Source organism: Eumetopias jubatus, unplaced genomic scaffold (assembly GCF_037043125.1).
Source record: "Eumetopias jubatus isolate StellerSeaLion01/CBP00866 unplaced genomic scaffold, mEumJub1_p1.0 scaffold_9, whole genome shotgun sequence".
In the NCBI taxonomy this organism is placed as follows: Eukaryota; Metazoa; Chordata; class Mammalia; order Carnivora; family Otariidae; genus Eumetopias; species Eumetopias jubatus.
In genome coordinates, this window is record NW_028274815.1 from 22632487 (window position 1) to 22646757 (window position 14271).

Genomic DNA, 14271 nt, shown 5'->3' on the forward strand with positions numbered 1-14271 from the left:
TGATTCCAGGGAGCCCGAGCAGGTAGCCTGCTTCTCCCTCTCCCTCTGCCCCCTCCCCCTGCTTGTGCTCTCTCACTATCTCTGTGTCTCTCTCTCAAATAAATAAATAAAATCTTAAAAAAAAAAAAAACAAATTAACATGACACCTTTGAAGAAAAAGGAGAAGTGCAGAGGAGCAGGGAAAAAACATTAAAACCACTCAAAATTCTACCACCCAGAGACAACTGCTGTTAACATGTTCATTTATAGCCTTCTAGCCTTTTCCCCATCTACATATATTTCTTTTGGATGTATTACAAATGTGTGTGTATATGTGTACCCTGTAAGTATACATAGGATAAGTATATTTTATATACAGTACATATTTGTATCCCTGTCTTTTTTGTAACAAGTGTTTTACCTGTGTAAATGCTCTGTCATTAAGCTTTTTCAAACTATAGATGAAGTGCTATATCTGAAAGTCTCCTGCCCTCTGTTAAAAGTCAGACTATCCTAAGATTAAACAATAGACAATTGTACTTACCAGTTTCAGGTAAATTTGTATTTAAAGGTCTTACATACTACAATTTTCTGTGTATGAAACTATGCTTGTTAAACTCCAGAATTATGTAACCTGAAGAGTTGGGTGTGAAACTTTTGGGGTATTTTGGTTGGAAATTGGAGTCCTCCAATAAAATGTTTCTTGTCTTGTAGTTAAAATATACTCGCCCTGGGCTACCTACCTTCAGCCAGGAAGTCTTACACAAATGGAAGTCAGATATCAAGAAATATCATCGCATTCAGTGCCCTAACCAGGTGGTTCTTTCTCATTCATTTATTCAGTAAATGTTTTCAGACTTGTTTCAGTTGTTTATTCCATCATGATGAAGTACCTGAACCTCAGTGGTTTAAAACATCAAGTATTGTATTTGTTCAGAATTCTATAAATCACTCATTCTGCCAGGGCTCAGAGAACATTCTCCTGTTGTACATGGCACCCGCTGGGATCACTCATGGGTGGTATTTAGCTGCAAGCTTGGGTGGGACCTCAGTGTCCAAGATGGCTTCTGTGGAACTAATTTGGCTGGGAGCTCGGCTCTCCACACGGCCTCTCTCCATCAGAGTATAGTGGGTTACCAGCAGGGTACGTGGCAACTGACTCCTGAGTATCCCAAGAACGTGAAGGTGGAAGCTGCAGATCTCTTAAGGCCTAGCTTCAGAATCTGTTCAGCATCATTTCCATGGCATTCTGTTGGTCAGAGGAAACAGGGTTCACCCAGATTCAAAGGGAGGGTAAGTAGACTCCACTTCTCACAGGGAAGAGTGGCAGAGAATTTCCAGCCTTCTTAACCTACCACAGCTATATATGCAGTACTTGGGGAAGGAGCAGATGCTCAAATAGGAGACACATTTGTACTGAAGAAGGCAGATTAGAAAAAATCTTACTGTGCAATTTTCTGTTTCTCTAAGTGTCAGAGAAAAAGTCCCGGGGAAGAGAATATCTCCAGCTTTTCTAAACAGCTTGTTCACTTTTTTTTTTCTTTAAACCTATCCTTGGTTTTCTCTTTTTGCTTTTGCGGCTTATGTGTGAATTCTTTCCCTTTTTGGTTTGCAGTGTAATTTATTGGGCTTCTCCCTCCAAACGTACGGTTGGTCAGGGTAAACGACCGATTGCTAAGAGAAGGATGAGGTTTGGTATGATCTTCACGTTATTTCTTCTTCTCTTTTTCAGGGTTGTGAGGCTGTCTACAGTAGTGTATCGGGCCTTAAAGCTCACCTGGGCTCTTGTACCTTGGTTTGTAACTTTCTGAACAATTTATCTTAACGTGACCTCTAAAATAGTCTGATATGGAAGAGAATTCAGTTTAGGTGAACAGCTAGTTGTCCTGTTTGCTGTTATCTTCCAGAGGCTGATTTAGTTTTTTATGTCCTAAAGATTCTTGGTTTGTTTCTGGGTGGGATGCCGGGATATGTCCAAGATACAGAAAAAGCCAACATAGCCTTAAATCTTACCAATTAAAGAATTTGGAGAAAAATAATATTAATTCTGACCCTCTACCAGGGATTTAACTTCTTCCACCTGAGCCTCTCCTGCCTTGGGCCTGCCCTGTCTTCTTGGGCCTTAAACTTTCTAGAATCAACTTACATGTGCTTAGCTGGATTGATGAAGACCCTCTAATCCCATCTGAATTATACTGGCCTCTGGGGATGAGAAGTAGGCTCTCTCTGTGGGTGTCAGGCAGACAGCTGTTCACCTCACTGAATCTTTTCTGTGTTGACCCAGGTGCCCTACAACCCACAGCTGTGGGGACTGCTGCCACTTTTTAATTCCATTCAGAAATATCTCTTGACACAAAATGAACACCACGGACACTCAGAGCCTCAGGAGGGGAGAGAAGTCTCAGTTCAAGGCAGCATGGGAGTGTAGGCATCCAAACCAGATCTTTCCAGGAATACTAAGGAGTTTGTCATCATGATCTTAGGGTCTGAGCCCTTCAACTAGGTGTTATGGATGATACTTCTTTAATTTTGGATGTCCAAGGCACTCTTTGGAGCAGTGGATTATAGTGGGAAGAATTATATACATTGGTGCCTCTGGTGAACTTCAGGAGTTTGATAATTTGGGAAGAGGAACCAAGAGAACCTGGAAGTGAAGTGACAGAAACAAGGGAAGATAGAAAAGTATGTTACGTTCTATAAGACAAGTAGGAGAACTTCAGGTTGAGTTGAGGGGGTGGGGGTATTACGTATAGAATTATTTTAGGATAGATTTATAGTAGTGATTGTCTGGCCCAATCTGGTTTTCCTAAATATATTGCTGTTTTGGATTTTCTTCCTTCTTACCTTTGCTGAAGTAAAATCCCCTTTTCTCATCTCTAATGATCCCCACACATGACCCAGGTATGTGTTCCTGAATTTACCAGTAATTCCCTTTTCTTTCTCTCTTGAAAACAGGGAAACTTTGTGGCTGGAAAATACAAGTGTCTTCTGTGTCAAAAAGAATTTGTGTCAGAGAGTGGTGTCAAGTATCATATCAACTCTGTCCATGCCGAGGTGAGGTCCCTGCGAGCCCATGTTTTTGTGATCCTCTGGAACCCATACATATGCCCCAAGAAAGGAGCATTTTGTGTGTTTTTATGGGCTAGGACTGTTGAGGAAAGTAACTCGAAAGTGGTTACCAGAGATGGAGTTAAAATACTTCGTAAAATTAGAGGCATAATTATATTTTTCTGTGAAAGCATTTGAGCTCACTGTAAGTGTGAGCATCCCTGAGCTCTTCTGGTTCTTTTAAATTCAGTTAAATCAGGCATTTGGGCACAAGGCTGAATTTATACTTTTGGAATTCTTGTTTTATAGGCATCTCTATGCTTCTGTTTTCTCCTATTCTAATGTCTTTGAGCAACTGGTTTTTAATGTTGTTTCAAATACTGCAGAGAAACAACTATAAAGGGCATTAGTGAGACAACTGGAGAAATTGGAATACTGACTCATTAAATAATAGTAATGAGTCAGTGTTCATGTTCCCAGACGCGATCACTGTATTGTAGTTGTGCAGAAGAATGCCCTTGTTCTTAGGCAGATCTATGCCGGTTTTTAGGGATGAAATAAGTCTGCAGATAACTTGCAAATGGTTCAGCAAAAGGACGAAAAGAAGGAAAAAAGGGAAGAGAAGTTAACCATAGTAAATCTAGGGTTCATTAAACTTTTCTTAAGGTTTGTAAATATTCAAAATTACAGAATCAATTCTGTATAAAAATGCTTTAAGGTTCAGAAAGTCAAGAGTTTTCTCTTAGGACAAGTTTTTAGTAATACAGGTGAATAGAGAAATTGTTTCCTGTATAATTAAATACCTGTGTTGCAAAAGCTAAAGGAGTAGAGTGTGCGTTCTCTTGGAAGATCTTACTGTAGAAACTATTGTTGCCTGATAAGGAAAAAGAGCAAGCGCCTTTAGCTGTTCTCTGCCCTCCCATTTAATAGTTCTTAACAACGTGGGCTGTAGTTAGTGTCATCAGGTGTGGTCCCTGTTGTTTTACAGGCTTAAGCTTTGGGAATCCCTTTCTATATCTGAGATTTCTTCTGGAAGGCAGTCCTATCTTTTTTACAATAATAGGGTACCTTTTTATACCTCAGGAATTATTTAAAAGATAATTAATCTCCTGACAGAATCTGGCCTTTATGTAGTCAACCTGTTTCTCCAGTTTCTTCTTAAAAAGTTGGAGCCAACAAATTTCACTTGGTTTGGGGCTTGTTCCTCAAGCATTAGTTCAATGATTTGTGCCTGTATTTATGAATTATATGTAGTGGTAAAACATTTTTACTCTCTTCTTCCCTCTTGGCCTCACATTTTCTTATACTACTTTTTTTTTTTTAACAGAAATTTTCAAATACATGAAAATGGACAGAATACTATAATGAATAGTCTTAACAGACATCAGTGTATGTCCAGTCTTGTTTTCCTTTATAATCACACCCACTTTTCTTGTCCCTTAAAGGCTTATTTTAAAGCAAATTCCACATACCATGTCCACTGTCACTGCTTCTTTTGATGTGTGTGTCTAAAATATAAGGGCTTTTTAAAAATGTATAACCACAGCCATCATTACACCTAAAAATTAGCAGTGGTTCTTGAATATCGTCATATACCCAGTCATTATTTAAATTATTTAAATTTCCCTGATTGCCTCATAATTTTTTCCAGTTGGCTTGTTCAAATCAGGAGCAAGAAAAAAAAAGGTCCATATACTGTATGCTTTATTCTAGAGTGCTATCCAATAGAAATGTTACGTGAGTCAAGTATGTAATTTAAGATTTTCTAGTAACCACATTTTTAAAAATATAAAGAAAACAGGTGAAATTAATGTTGATAATACATCAACAATATATCAACATAACATATTATATATAATAATATATTTAACCAGTATAGCTAAAATACTATTTTTTGAACATGTAGTCAATAAAAATTATTGATGAGATACTTTACATTTTTTCATACTAAGTCTGAAATTTAATGTGTATTTTTTATATTGAAAGCATATCTCAGTTTGGATTAGCCGTTTTTCAAGAGCTTATTAGCCACATGTGGCTAGTGACTCTCTCACTGGACACTGCAGGTCTAGGAGTTTCCCCTTTCCTCCGAAGAAGCAGTCATTTGTCACATACGTTTACACACATTTTGGATTTTGCTGATTGCATTTCTGTGGTGGTGGTCCTCTCTCAGGGTAATTCCTGTAAATTGGTAGGTAGACCTAGAAGACTGATCAGATCACTTGATTTCAAGTTGAAATTCATTTTCTTTCTTTCTTTCTTTCTTTCTTTCTTTCTTTCTTTCTTTCTTTCTTTCTTTCTTTCTTTCTTTCTCTTCCTCTTTCTTTCTTTCTTTCTTTCTTTCTTTCTTTCTTTCTTTCTCTTGCAAGGATGTTTCATAATTGGATTCCATGTTCCTCAACTGTTATTTTTTTAAACTGAGCCTCAGAGAGGTTAAGTAATTTCCCCATGGTCACAGAGCTAGAAACAGTTGGGATTTGTACCTAGGCCGTCTGGCTGCAAAGTACATGCCCTTAACCACTATACTATCATGAAATAAGAATCTCGTATGGCCCCGTGCTTTATATCTCATGAGATTTTTATAAAGGAGATAAATGAGTGGGTTGATGCTAAGTGAACAGACTTTGTGGATCACCTACTGAAGTACCCCAAATCATGTCTTACACAATAAATGCTCATGACTACTCTGTATTGAATTTCTCCCAGTTTAAAGTACAGAATTACAAGCTATGGTTCCCTATCTGTTTCCTTCTTCCTGCGTTCTGCCCTAACCATGCCTTTTAGAAATTCTTCCCACACCGGGGGCGCCTGGGTGGCTCAGTCGGTTGAGTGTCGGACTCTTGATTTCAGCTCAGGTCATGATCTTGGGATTGTGGGATCGAGCCCTGTGTTGGGCTCTGTGCTTGGCAGGGGTCTGCCTGGGATTCTCTCTTGCCCTCTGCCCCACCCCCTCCTCGTGCTCTCTTTCTCTCTCAAATAAAGAAATCTTTAAAAAAAGAAAAGAATTTCTTCCCGCACCCATTCTTTGTGCTCTCTACTGTGTATTGACTGGATGATTTTTCCATTTTGCCTCTGTAGGATTGGTTCGTTGTAAACCCAACAACAACCAAAAGCTTTGAAAAGCTAATGAAGATAAAGCAGCGGCAGCAAGAAGAAGAAAAGCGGAGGCAGCAGCACAGGAGCAGAAGGTCTCTGCGAAGGCTGCAGCAGCCTGGCATCGAGCTTCCTGAGGCAGAGCTGAGTCTTAGAGTAGGGAAGGATCAGAGGAGGAGTAACGAGGAATTGCTAGTGTCGACCTCCCGTAAGGAACCGGAGCAGGAGCCGGTGCCAGCACAGTTCCAGAAAGTAAAGCCCCCAAAGACTAATCATAAACGAGGAAGGAAGTAGGCAGGCAGTGTGGAAGCTCCTAGGAGAGCGGATGTGCCGCTGTTGTCACGGGGACCTGTGCTGGGAGGACTGAGTCACGGGGGCTGAGCGAGGGGAAATGTACTCTTTCAGCTGTTTGTGTAAGGCTGTGACTTTCTCAGCTCATTCCTCCTGTGTAAATTTCACCGTTCTCCCTATTTATTCACTTTGACCCCACCCCCACCCCCAACCCTTTTGGGTAGGTTTTCCTGCTATTCCTCATTGGAGTCCTCTTGTTTTTCTCTTATCTTGCCCAAAGAGCTCCCTCTTAAGGCCAACTATGGGCCCCTCTTGCCCTGTACAAAACTGAGAAACCCGTTTGGTTGTCCTTTTCCTTCCTGGGCTATAGAATGTTCTTGGACTCTCCACTGATTAAGTAGTCATTCCGTCATCTCGCTTATAAAACAATTCCAAATTAATTTTTTAAAATCATACTTATCATTTTGTATTTGTGATATAACAATCCTAGAAGCTAGAACTGTTGTCACTCATATAATAAGCTTATCCTGTCTCCTTGGGAAACAGATTTTATGGAGGCTGTTTGTTCTCTCGATATGGTTTTAGGTTTGAAAGTAAGAAAATGGATTTAGGATGAAAAAGCTAGAACCTCTCTACCACTGGTTTTATTGGGAAATGTTTTGTTTGTCCCAAGTAGCAGTGACTGTCTGACTAGACCCACAAGCATGAAAAGCAGCCCAAACATTAACATGTCCCAAACGTGAAAATGATTGGAAAGAAGGAAGTAGAAGAAGCAATAAATACTGCCTCGACTTTCTTGGGGCTTGAGGCCTCATCAGTTGCTATGATCAGTGCCCTCCAGAAGCTTGTTTGCTCCCCCAGTTTTAAGGATTGAGAAATACCACATTGCACTTGATGTTTTGACCCAGAATCCTAGTGTTCCTGGTAATGCCACTAAGATTGGTAGCCAAGGTACACATTCCTTCTCCTCTGGACTTGACCTCACTTGTTAGTCTACACTGTGCTAAGTCTTTATTCCTCCCTTTAGCCAACCTCTGTCTCTTGGAGTTTTCTGAGAATATTGTCCTCTGTCCTCTTTTTATGTGGAGTTCTGTCCTCTTTATATCTTGAGACTTTTGACACCAGATGTAGATATTTCTCTGGTGTTGGAAAGAAAAATTCCTTTTCTGTACCTCATGCCTACCTGATAAAAAATGTCTAGTGGGCTACTTTTCTTTGAGGCTGGCTTTCTCTGGAGCATTGTTCAGAACAGCTCTGTTGTTGGGTTTCTAGATTCTCTTCCCTTTCTCCACAAATATTGGTCTTATATATTCTTGCCAATTTTGGTGGCATCTGCCACATAAAAAGCAAGGACCCTGAACCCTGATATGGATAAATACTACCTTTTCAAATTCTGAAAGGCTGTTACTACTCTTGAACTCTGTATTCTGTGCTGCTCCACATAGCTTTAAAATGTGGGCTTTTGTGAAGACCACTTTCAAACAAGGGAGCATTGAAACCAGATTTGGATACTGCCAGAATAGATAGTTTTGAAACAAGTCAAGGATGTGGTATGTCCACTCTACATTTTCATTGGCAGTTGCACCCTTAAAACCCTTTCGGTAGATGAGGATTGTCAGGGAGGAGAAATGAAGAAGCTATATTAATTTCTGGTGAGTAAGACTTGGGGAATGTTGGGCAATGACAAAAGAAATAAATGACTGTCGGTTAGAATGATGTTTCCAGTTGTTCATTGACTCCGACCTGCTACTTGACTCCTTGCTGACACAGTATATGGGGATAAGAAAATGGCTAGACGTGGGAGTGCGTTTTAAAGAAGTACCAAATGCGGGGTTGGTAGTTTTTTATCCCCTGAAATCTGCTGGTTAAAATGAGTAATTTGTTTGAGATTAAAGTGAATTAATACAGGAAACTTGTCCAGTCTCATCCGGGGCTCTTGCAGGCACTTTAAAAATTTTTCCTTCCTGGGTGGCTTAAGTCAGTTAAGCATCTGACTTCAGCTCAGGTCATGATCTCAGGGTCCTGGGATTGAGCCCGGCATTTGGCTCCTTGCTCAGCGGGGAGTCCATTTGTCCCTCTGCCCCTCCCCCTGCTCAGGCTCTCTCTCAAATAAATAAATATAATCTTAAAAAAATTTTTTTTCCTTCCTGAGGCCAGGTCTCAGCAGGACTCAGTAGAGAGTATTGTAATCATACTAGAGTTTTTAAATTTTTAAACCAAATTCATTGGAATAATATAAATTTGAAAATATCGAGTATAGCCAGGTGGTGGAGAATGTGAACTCTCATGCACAGTTTGGAACGTAAATTGTTACAATCACTTTGGAAATGATTTGGGAGTATCTAGTCAAGCTCAAAATATGCCCTAAGACTTAGCAGTTTTATTACTCCTGGGTACATACAGAGAAAAATCCTCTTGCCCAGGTGTACGAGGAGACATAAACAAAGAATGATATCATGGTATCATTTACAACGCGTAGCAGAGACTACTAGCTGTCCACCAAAATCTGCTCTCACCTTGCAGAGTTACAGGATTATAGGACAAATGATTAAACTATGTTTCCCAGCCCTCTAGCCCCCTGCCCCTGTAGTGAAGGGGTAGCCAACTAACTGCTCAGCAGAAGAATGTGAGTGGAAGTGACGTGTGTCACATCCAGGCTAGAACTTTTAAGAAAGTGAATGTTAGCTCTATGCTTTCTTTCCCCTTCCTCAGGCCAGATGCAGATAATAGAGTGGCTTTAGGGGGTGGCAGAGCACAAGATGGAAAATAGTTGACGCCTTGACTCATCCCATGAAGGACTAATTGCCAACCAGGAACATCTGTCTGAGACTGCTGCAGATAAAAAAAATACCTGTTATTTGAAGCATTATACATTCTTGGGTTTGTTAGCCTACTCTCATACTAGTCGAATTGTCCATCAGGAGAAGGGATAGAATCATACAGTGGAATACTGTATGCTACAAAATTAACTAGGGCTTCTTGTATCATGAATACATCTCAAAAATAATGTCTGGGAAAAGCAAGTTACAGTGTATGTGAAGTGTGCCATTTATACAAGGTTTAAAAAGAAGCAAAAACAATGCTCTATATTGTTTATGGATATGTAAAAAATACTCTATGCTATATTGTATATATTTGTATTTAGTATATTTATAGTTTAATATCATATATACATATGTATATGTGGCATGAAAACATGCACAGGAATGATAAACACCAAATTTAGGACAGTGCTTCTGGGATTCAGAGGGACTACAAGTGAATTTGTAAGTCCTTATTTCTTAAGGTGGATAGTGAGTTTGTTCTGGTCTTCTGTATTGTGTGTCTGAAATATTTCATTTTAAAAATCAGTTCTCACCAATTATTCTGCTCATCTCCTTAAAAGGGAACATTTTAGAAATTTTACTTGTGCTTCATTCTTAACCTTTCATTTTCCCTTCACCCTTTAGTCTTCTCTTCTTTCTGTTTACTTCAATTTCAGCCACCCTGGTCTGAACCATCATCATCTCTTGGCTAGACCGTAATACTTTCCTGATTGTTTCCTTCTGATTTTTACTGGCTTGGATACACGCCACGTAACAGCTGTATTGAGTTTTTAAAATTGTAAATCAGACCTCATTCGCCTGCTAAAAGCCTGCTGGTTTCCCAGTGCACTTAGTCACTACCTCTTTGTGCTGAAAGGCCTTCTGCTCCCACTGCTAACCCATTTAGTCTCCTCTCCCTCTACTCCACCTCTGTTCTCTGACCATTCCCCAATACACTTTAGCTACATTCACCTTTTAGGTCCTGGAACCTACTAAGCCTAGGACCTTTACCTTCACTGTTCCCATTGCCCAGAACGGCTTCTTCCCTGGTTTTTGCAAGGTAGACTTCATTGTATCATTTAGGTCTTAACCTAAGTTTCACCTTGGATGTCTTTTCCATCGAAAGGCACTTTCTGTAACATCACCCTGTTTAATTTTCTTCATAGCAAAGCAGATTAAAAGTAGGTTGAGAAATTAGTTGGCCAACCTATTGCTCACTTGCAGGTATGGGTTTCAAAGTACCTTTATCAGATGATTCACCCTCAAAAGTCTTCAAGCCCTTGAGGCCTCACTCTGAAAGGGATAGACATAATGCAATACCCCAGATTCATTATCTGGGATGATAGGAATTAAAGATAAATGTATGGGACAGAAGTTATCTACTCCCCAGTTAGATAATTGGGACAGCAAAGGCAGAAGGGAAATTCACAGCAGAATAATAAGATTCTAAATCCCTCCTACTTTCCAATTCCTCATCAGCCTTAGTATGTATTTTCCTATGCTTTTTTGTACTTTTGCATCCACAGAGAATAGGGCTTCAAATTTGTCTTGGTTACCATGTTTTTCAAGTTCAGTCTTCCTGTATATTCAGCTCAAGAACCAAAGTATTCAGGTTAAGGTACCTGCATACTATCTAAAATTCTACTTTCTGTATTAAAATTGCAGTTTTATTATGTGTACACTAATATGAGTTAAGACATGCGGAAGCAATAGTAAGAAGAGTGATGGAGTAGAAAAGAGACTGGAGAAAACAGATACATTATAATCTAAGGTTTTTATTTTTAATAACAAACTACACATTTAACAAAAACATTGTTAAAGCTAGAAGGCATTGAGGGAGAAAAAAATTTTCACTCCACAGTTTTAAAGGAATTCATTTTATATAGGAATAAAACTGAAAATTCAGGAAAATTATTTTGAAGTTTTTCATCACTGACAATTTCTGGAAAACAAAGTTGATTTTATTTTCCCATAGAGGAGTGATGTTAAAATATGGGATTATATTCCTGTACTAGGATTCAGGATGCAAATAACTAGTCCAGCCATCAGTAGGGTCATTAAGTGCAAAAAAATTTTTTAAAAACTACCCTAAAAGTCTCTACTAATTAAAAATATTATTTCCAGTGCTTCTAAACAAACATAAGGCACATACTGATTACAAAAGGCATTTCATGTACTATCAAGTGCACACACAGTAGTAAGAAAATGTAATTAACCTAAAACTGAAGTACTTATTATATCTAACATTAACTAATCTTACTTGTTGTTTTAGAATTTAGAATGTTAGGGAAATAGATGGCACAAGACTCTTTAAAGTTGTCCCAGTATTTTAAAACTTTTTTCATATGTTTTCCTGAAATAAGCAGTGACCTCATTAATGCTAGAGGTATTTCTTCACAGACAAGATTTTCAAAAGTAAGAGTTGACCTAACAGACATCCCCTTTATCTGCTCTTCCCTTCTCAATTTATTCAAAGCTAAAATTGTCGGGGCTGAGCATCAGACAAAAGGTCATTCTGCCCAGTGCTCCGCCCCCCTCCTCCAGCCTATAGCTCTTACTGAACATGCCTTTTAGTTAGATTACTCTTTCACTTGACAAAACTAGAGCAGGACCCGCCTGGTCACTGGTGCAGACCTGGAAAAGAGCTGAAAAGCACTTTGCCTTCTTTGTGTGCAGCTGACCAAGAGACATGAGGATAACTGATTGTTTACAGAGCAGAAGGCACTATATAAAGTCAATCTGAAATGCTAGTCTTAGAAATCTAACTTAGCTAGATGAAATCAATCACACAACTGTTTGCCTTTCACTACCTCAAGGTGCTTTTCTTGAGTTAGTTTAATGTACTGGTGTTTGGGAAATGGTATTAGGTTATCTGGAGACTTAAGGAACATCCCGTATTAACAAGATCTAATTAAGGAAAAACCTACTTAAGGGAAGCTGGTGGCACAAATGTCTAGCATACCGCTGGAAAAACGCACCTAATCTTTCACACTAACACATCATGATGGATGTTTTACCATAGCAGTCTGAGGTCCCAAAGCCTTCCTAACCAGGTGTATGCAGCACATAAGAATACTCCAGTCCTTATTGAATCAGTGTTATTTTAGGAATTGCTTTGGATTAATCCTTGGTTTGGTACTCAGGGGAGGTGTTACTGTGGCCTTTGGAGCATCCTGTCTTGGGCACCAATTATGCCTTCTTTGCAATCGTTGCCTCCCCCGGATTAAGCACTGCACATACCACTGTTCCTGCTGTAGCTGATGCTTCTGATTTTTTAACTGGCTTTCAATAGCCTGCAACTCCTGGCATTGCTGAATTTGCTGCAGTAATTTCTTCCCTAACTCCCGGTTCTCTCTCCCGATGCTGCAGTAGAACTCAAGAGTGTACTGCTTTGCTTCCAGCTCCAAGGCCTGGGCCTTCCTGTGAAGCTCCTTTCTTTTTCTCTTTCCCAACTGCCTCATGTCTGGCTCACTCAGTTGTTTCTCCAGGAATGCTTTTTCCTGGAGTAACTGGACCCGGACTTCCTGTTTCTTTGCATCTGTCTCAGCTTGGGTTTTCTTCTTCTCCTCCTGTAATATCTGTATTTCTCTCTCCTGTTTCTCTTTTAATAGTGAAACATTCCTCAGTGCCTGCAACTGCTGCTTTAAATTGAATTGGACCTTTTCCTTCTGCAAGAGCTCCCTTTTAAACACTGAAGTTTGTTTCGCATATTTGGAGGCTGATTCTTGCCTCCTTCGTTCAATCTCCTCAGTTTTTTGTAAATAGTTGTTCCACAGCTTTTCAGGCTGCCTTCCATACTCCTCAGTTTTGTTGGTTAGGTATTCCAGGAAGAATTTGTTTTCAGTCTGGACAAGTAACTTTTCAGCGTACAGCTGCCTGGTCTCCTCTATTAGTAATTCTTGCTGGACTTGAGCTTGTTTTATTTGGTTGGTCAGCTTCATCATTTCCACCATTGCCTTCTCTTTAAACCTCATCTCTGAGTTTCTTAGCTTCTCTGGCTTGAAAAAATTATTTATTAAACTAAGATATGGTGGAGGGGAACTCCTAGAGTCCTTAGCAAACCTGAAGGAAGAACAAGTGAGACATTCCCGCATCAATTCTTAATGAAAATTTAGTAAATACAAAATGCACAATTGTACTTTAATTCATACAAGAAAATATTTTTGAGAACCTATTATGGTTCTGCCACTATGCAAGGCACCAGGGAATACAGCTAGGGGTAAAGATGAATGAGTGTAGTTTACAATTTACAGTACGCATTCACTACGACCCTGTGAGGTATTCCCTCCATTTTAAAGAAGAGAAAACAGGTTCGGAGAATTTAAATGACTTGGCCACGATTTACACCGCCGCAAGTGGTAGAGTGTGGGTGTGAAACCTAGATTTTAGGATTTACTGAACACTGCAGTAGCTACAAAGGACCACAGGCACAGCCGGGGTGGTCGAGAGTAGCAATACATTTCCCGGCTTTTCCACCACCTTTCCGGTATCCGAGGACACTTCCGTGGAGGGAAGCGCCCCCTCAGTACCTACTTGCTCCAGGAATCCAAGCGTTCATCTCCAAGGTCACGGCGTGGTTCACTGACCGTGACTGCCAAGGAGGGAGCGCGGTTGTCGGGAGCCTGCGACACTTGGAAATGGCGTCCCCTTGCGGAAAGTTTTCGCAGTTTCTCCGTTCCGTGCTCCCCGGGTCTCGACGCTGCCCAGCAACCCCCGGGGTCGCACTCCGCCCCAGTCCCGGCCGGTCCAGCCCTGAGCTGCTGAACCTCATCGGCTGCCGAGTAAGCCCCAGCAGCCGGTTCTCCCGCTCCTTGGGGGCCGAAAGAGAAACGCACTTTCCTCATTTTCGACCCGTGGGGGCCCTGTCTTGGGGATCCCATCTCGTCTCGCCCTTCTGGGGACCAGAGCTTTGCTCCTCCCAGACCCTCCCCTACGACGGTGAGTGTCCCTTTTCCTGGCCCTCTCTAGCCCTCCATTTCCCCGCCACTGTCGCTAGTTGGCTGGGAGGCTAGGATGCTCTGGCGCCCGGCCCGCCCCTTCGTCTTCCCCTTTAGCG

The 14271-nt window shown here is 40.6% G+C and overlaps 2 protein-coding genes across 4 annotated transcripts in view; one reads left to right on the forward strand and one right to left on the reverse strand.

Annotated features, from left to right (window-relative positions):
• The window catches only part of ZNF512 (zinc finger protein 512), a 30550-nt gene extending 22426 nt beyond the window's left edge, over window positions 1-8124 (forward strand). For all 3 annotated transcript variants that reach the window (XM_028099525.2, XM_028099526.2, XM_028099527.2), the window contains 4 exons: window positions 694-795; window positions 1712-1774; window positions 2935-3033; window positions 6106-8124. In XM_028099525.2, coding sequence (XP_027955326.2) covers window positions 694-795; window positions 1712-1774; window positions 2935-3033; window positions 6106-6414 — 573 coding nt within the window. In that variant the 3' untranslated portion in view covers window positions 6415-8124. The remainder of the gene's footprint in view (window positions 1-693; window positions 796-1711; window positions 1775-2934; window positions 3034-6105) is intronic.
• Window positions 8125-11072: 2948 nt separating this feature from the next.
• Window positions 11073-14252, reverse strand: CCDC121 (coiled-coil domain containing 121). The gene is made up of 2 exons (XM_028099512.1): window positions 13749-14252; window positions 11073-13277 (listed from the first exon to the last, which is right to left on the reverse strand). The coding sequence occupies exons 1-2, from the start codon at window positions 14093-14095 to the stop codon at window positions 12314-12316; spliced, it is 1311 nt and encodes a 436-aa protein (XP_027955313.1). The 5' UTR covers window positions 14096-14252; the 3' UTR covers window positions 11073-12313.
• Between the last annotated feature and the right edge of the window lie 19 nt (window positions 14253-14271).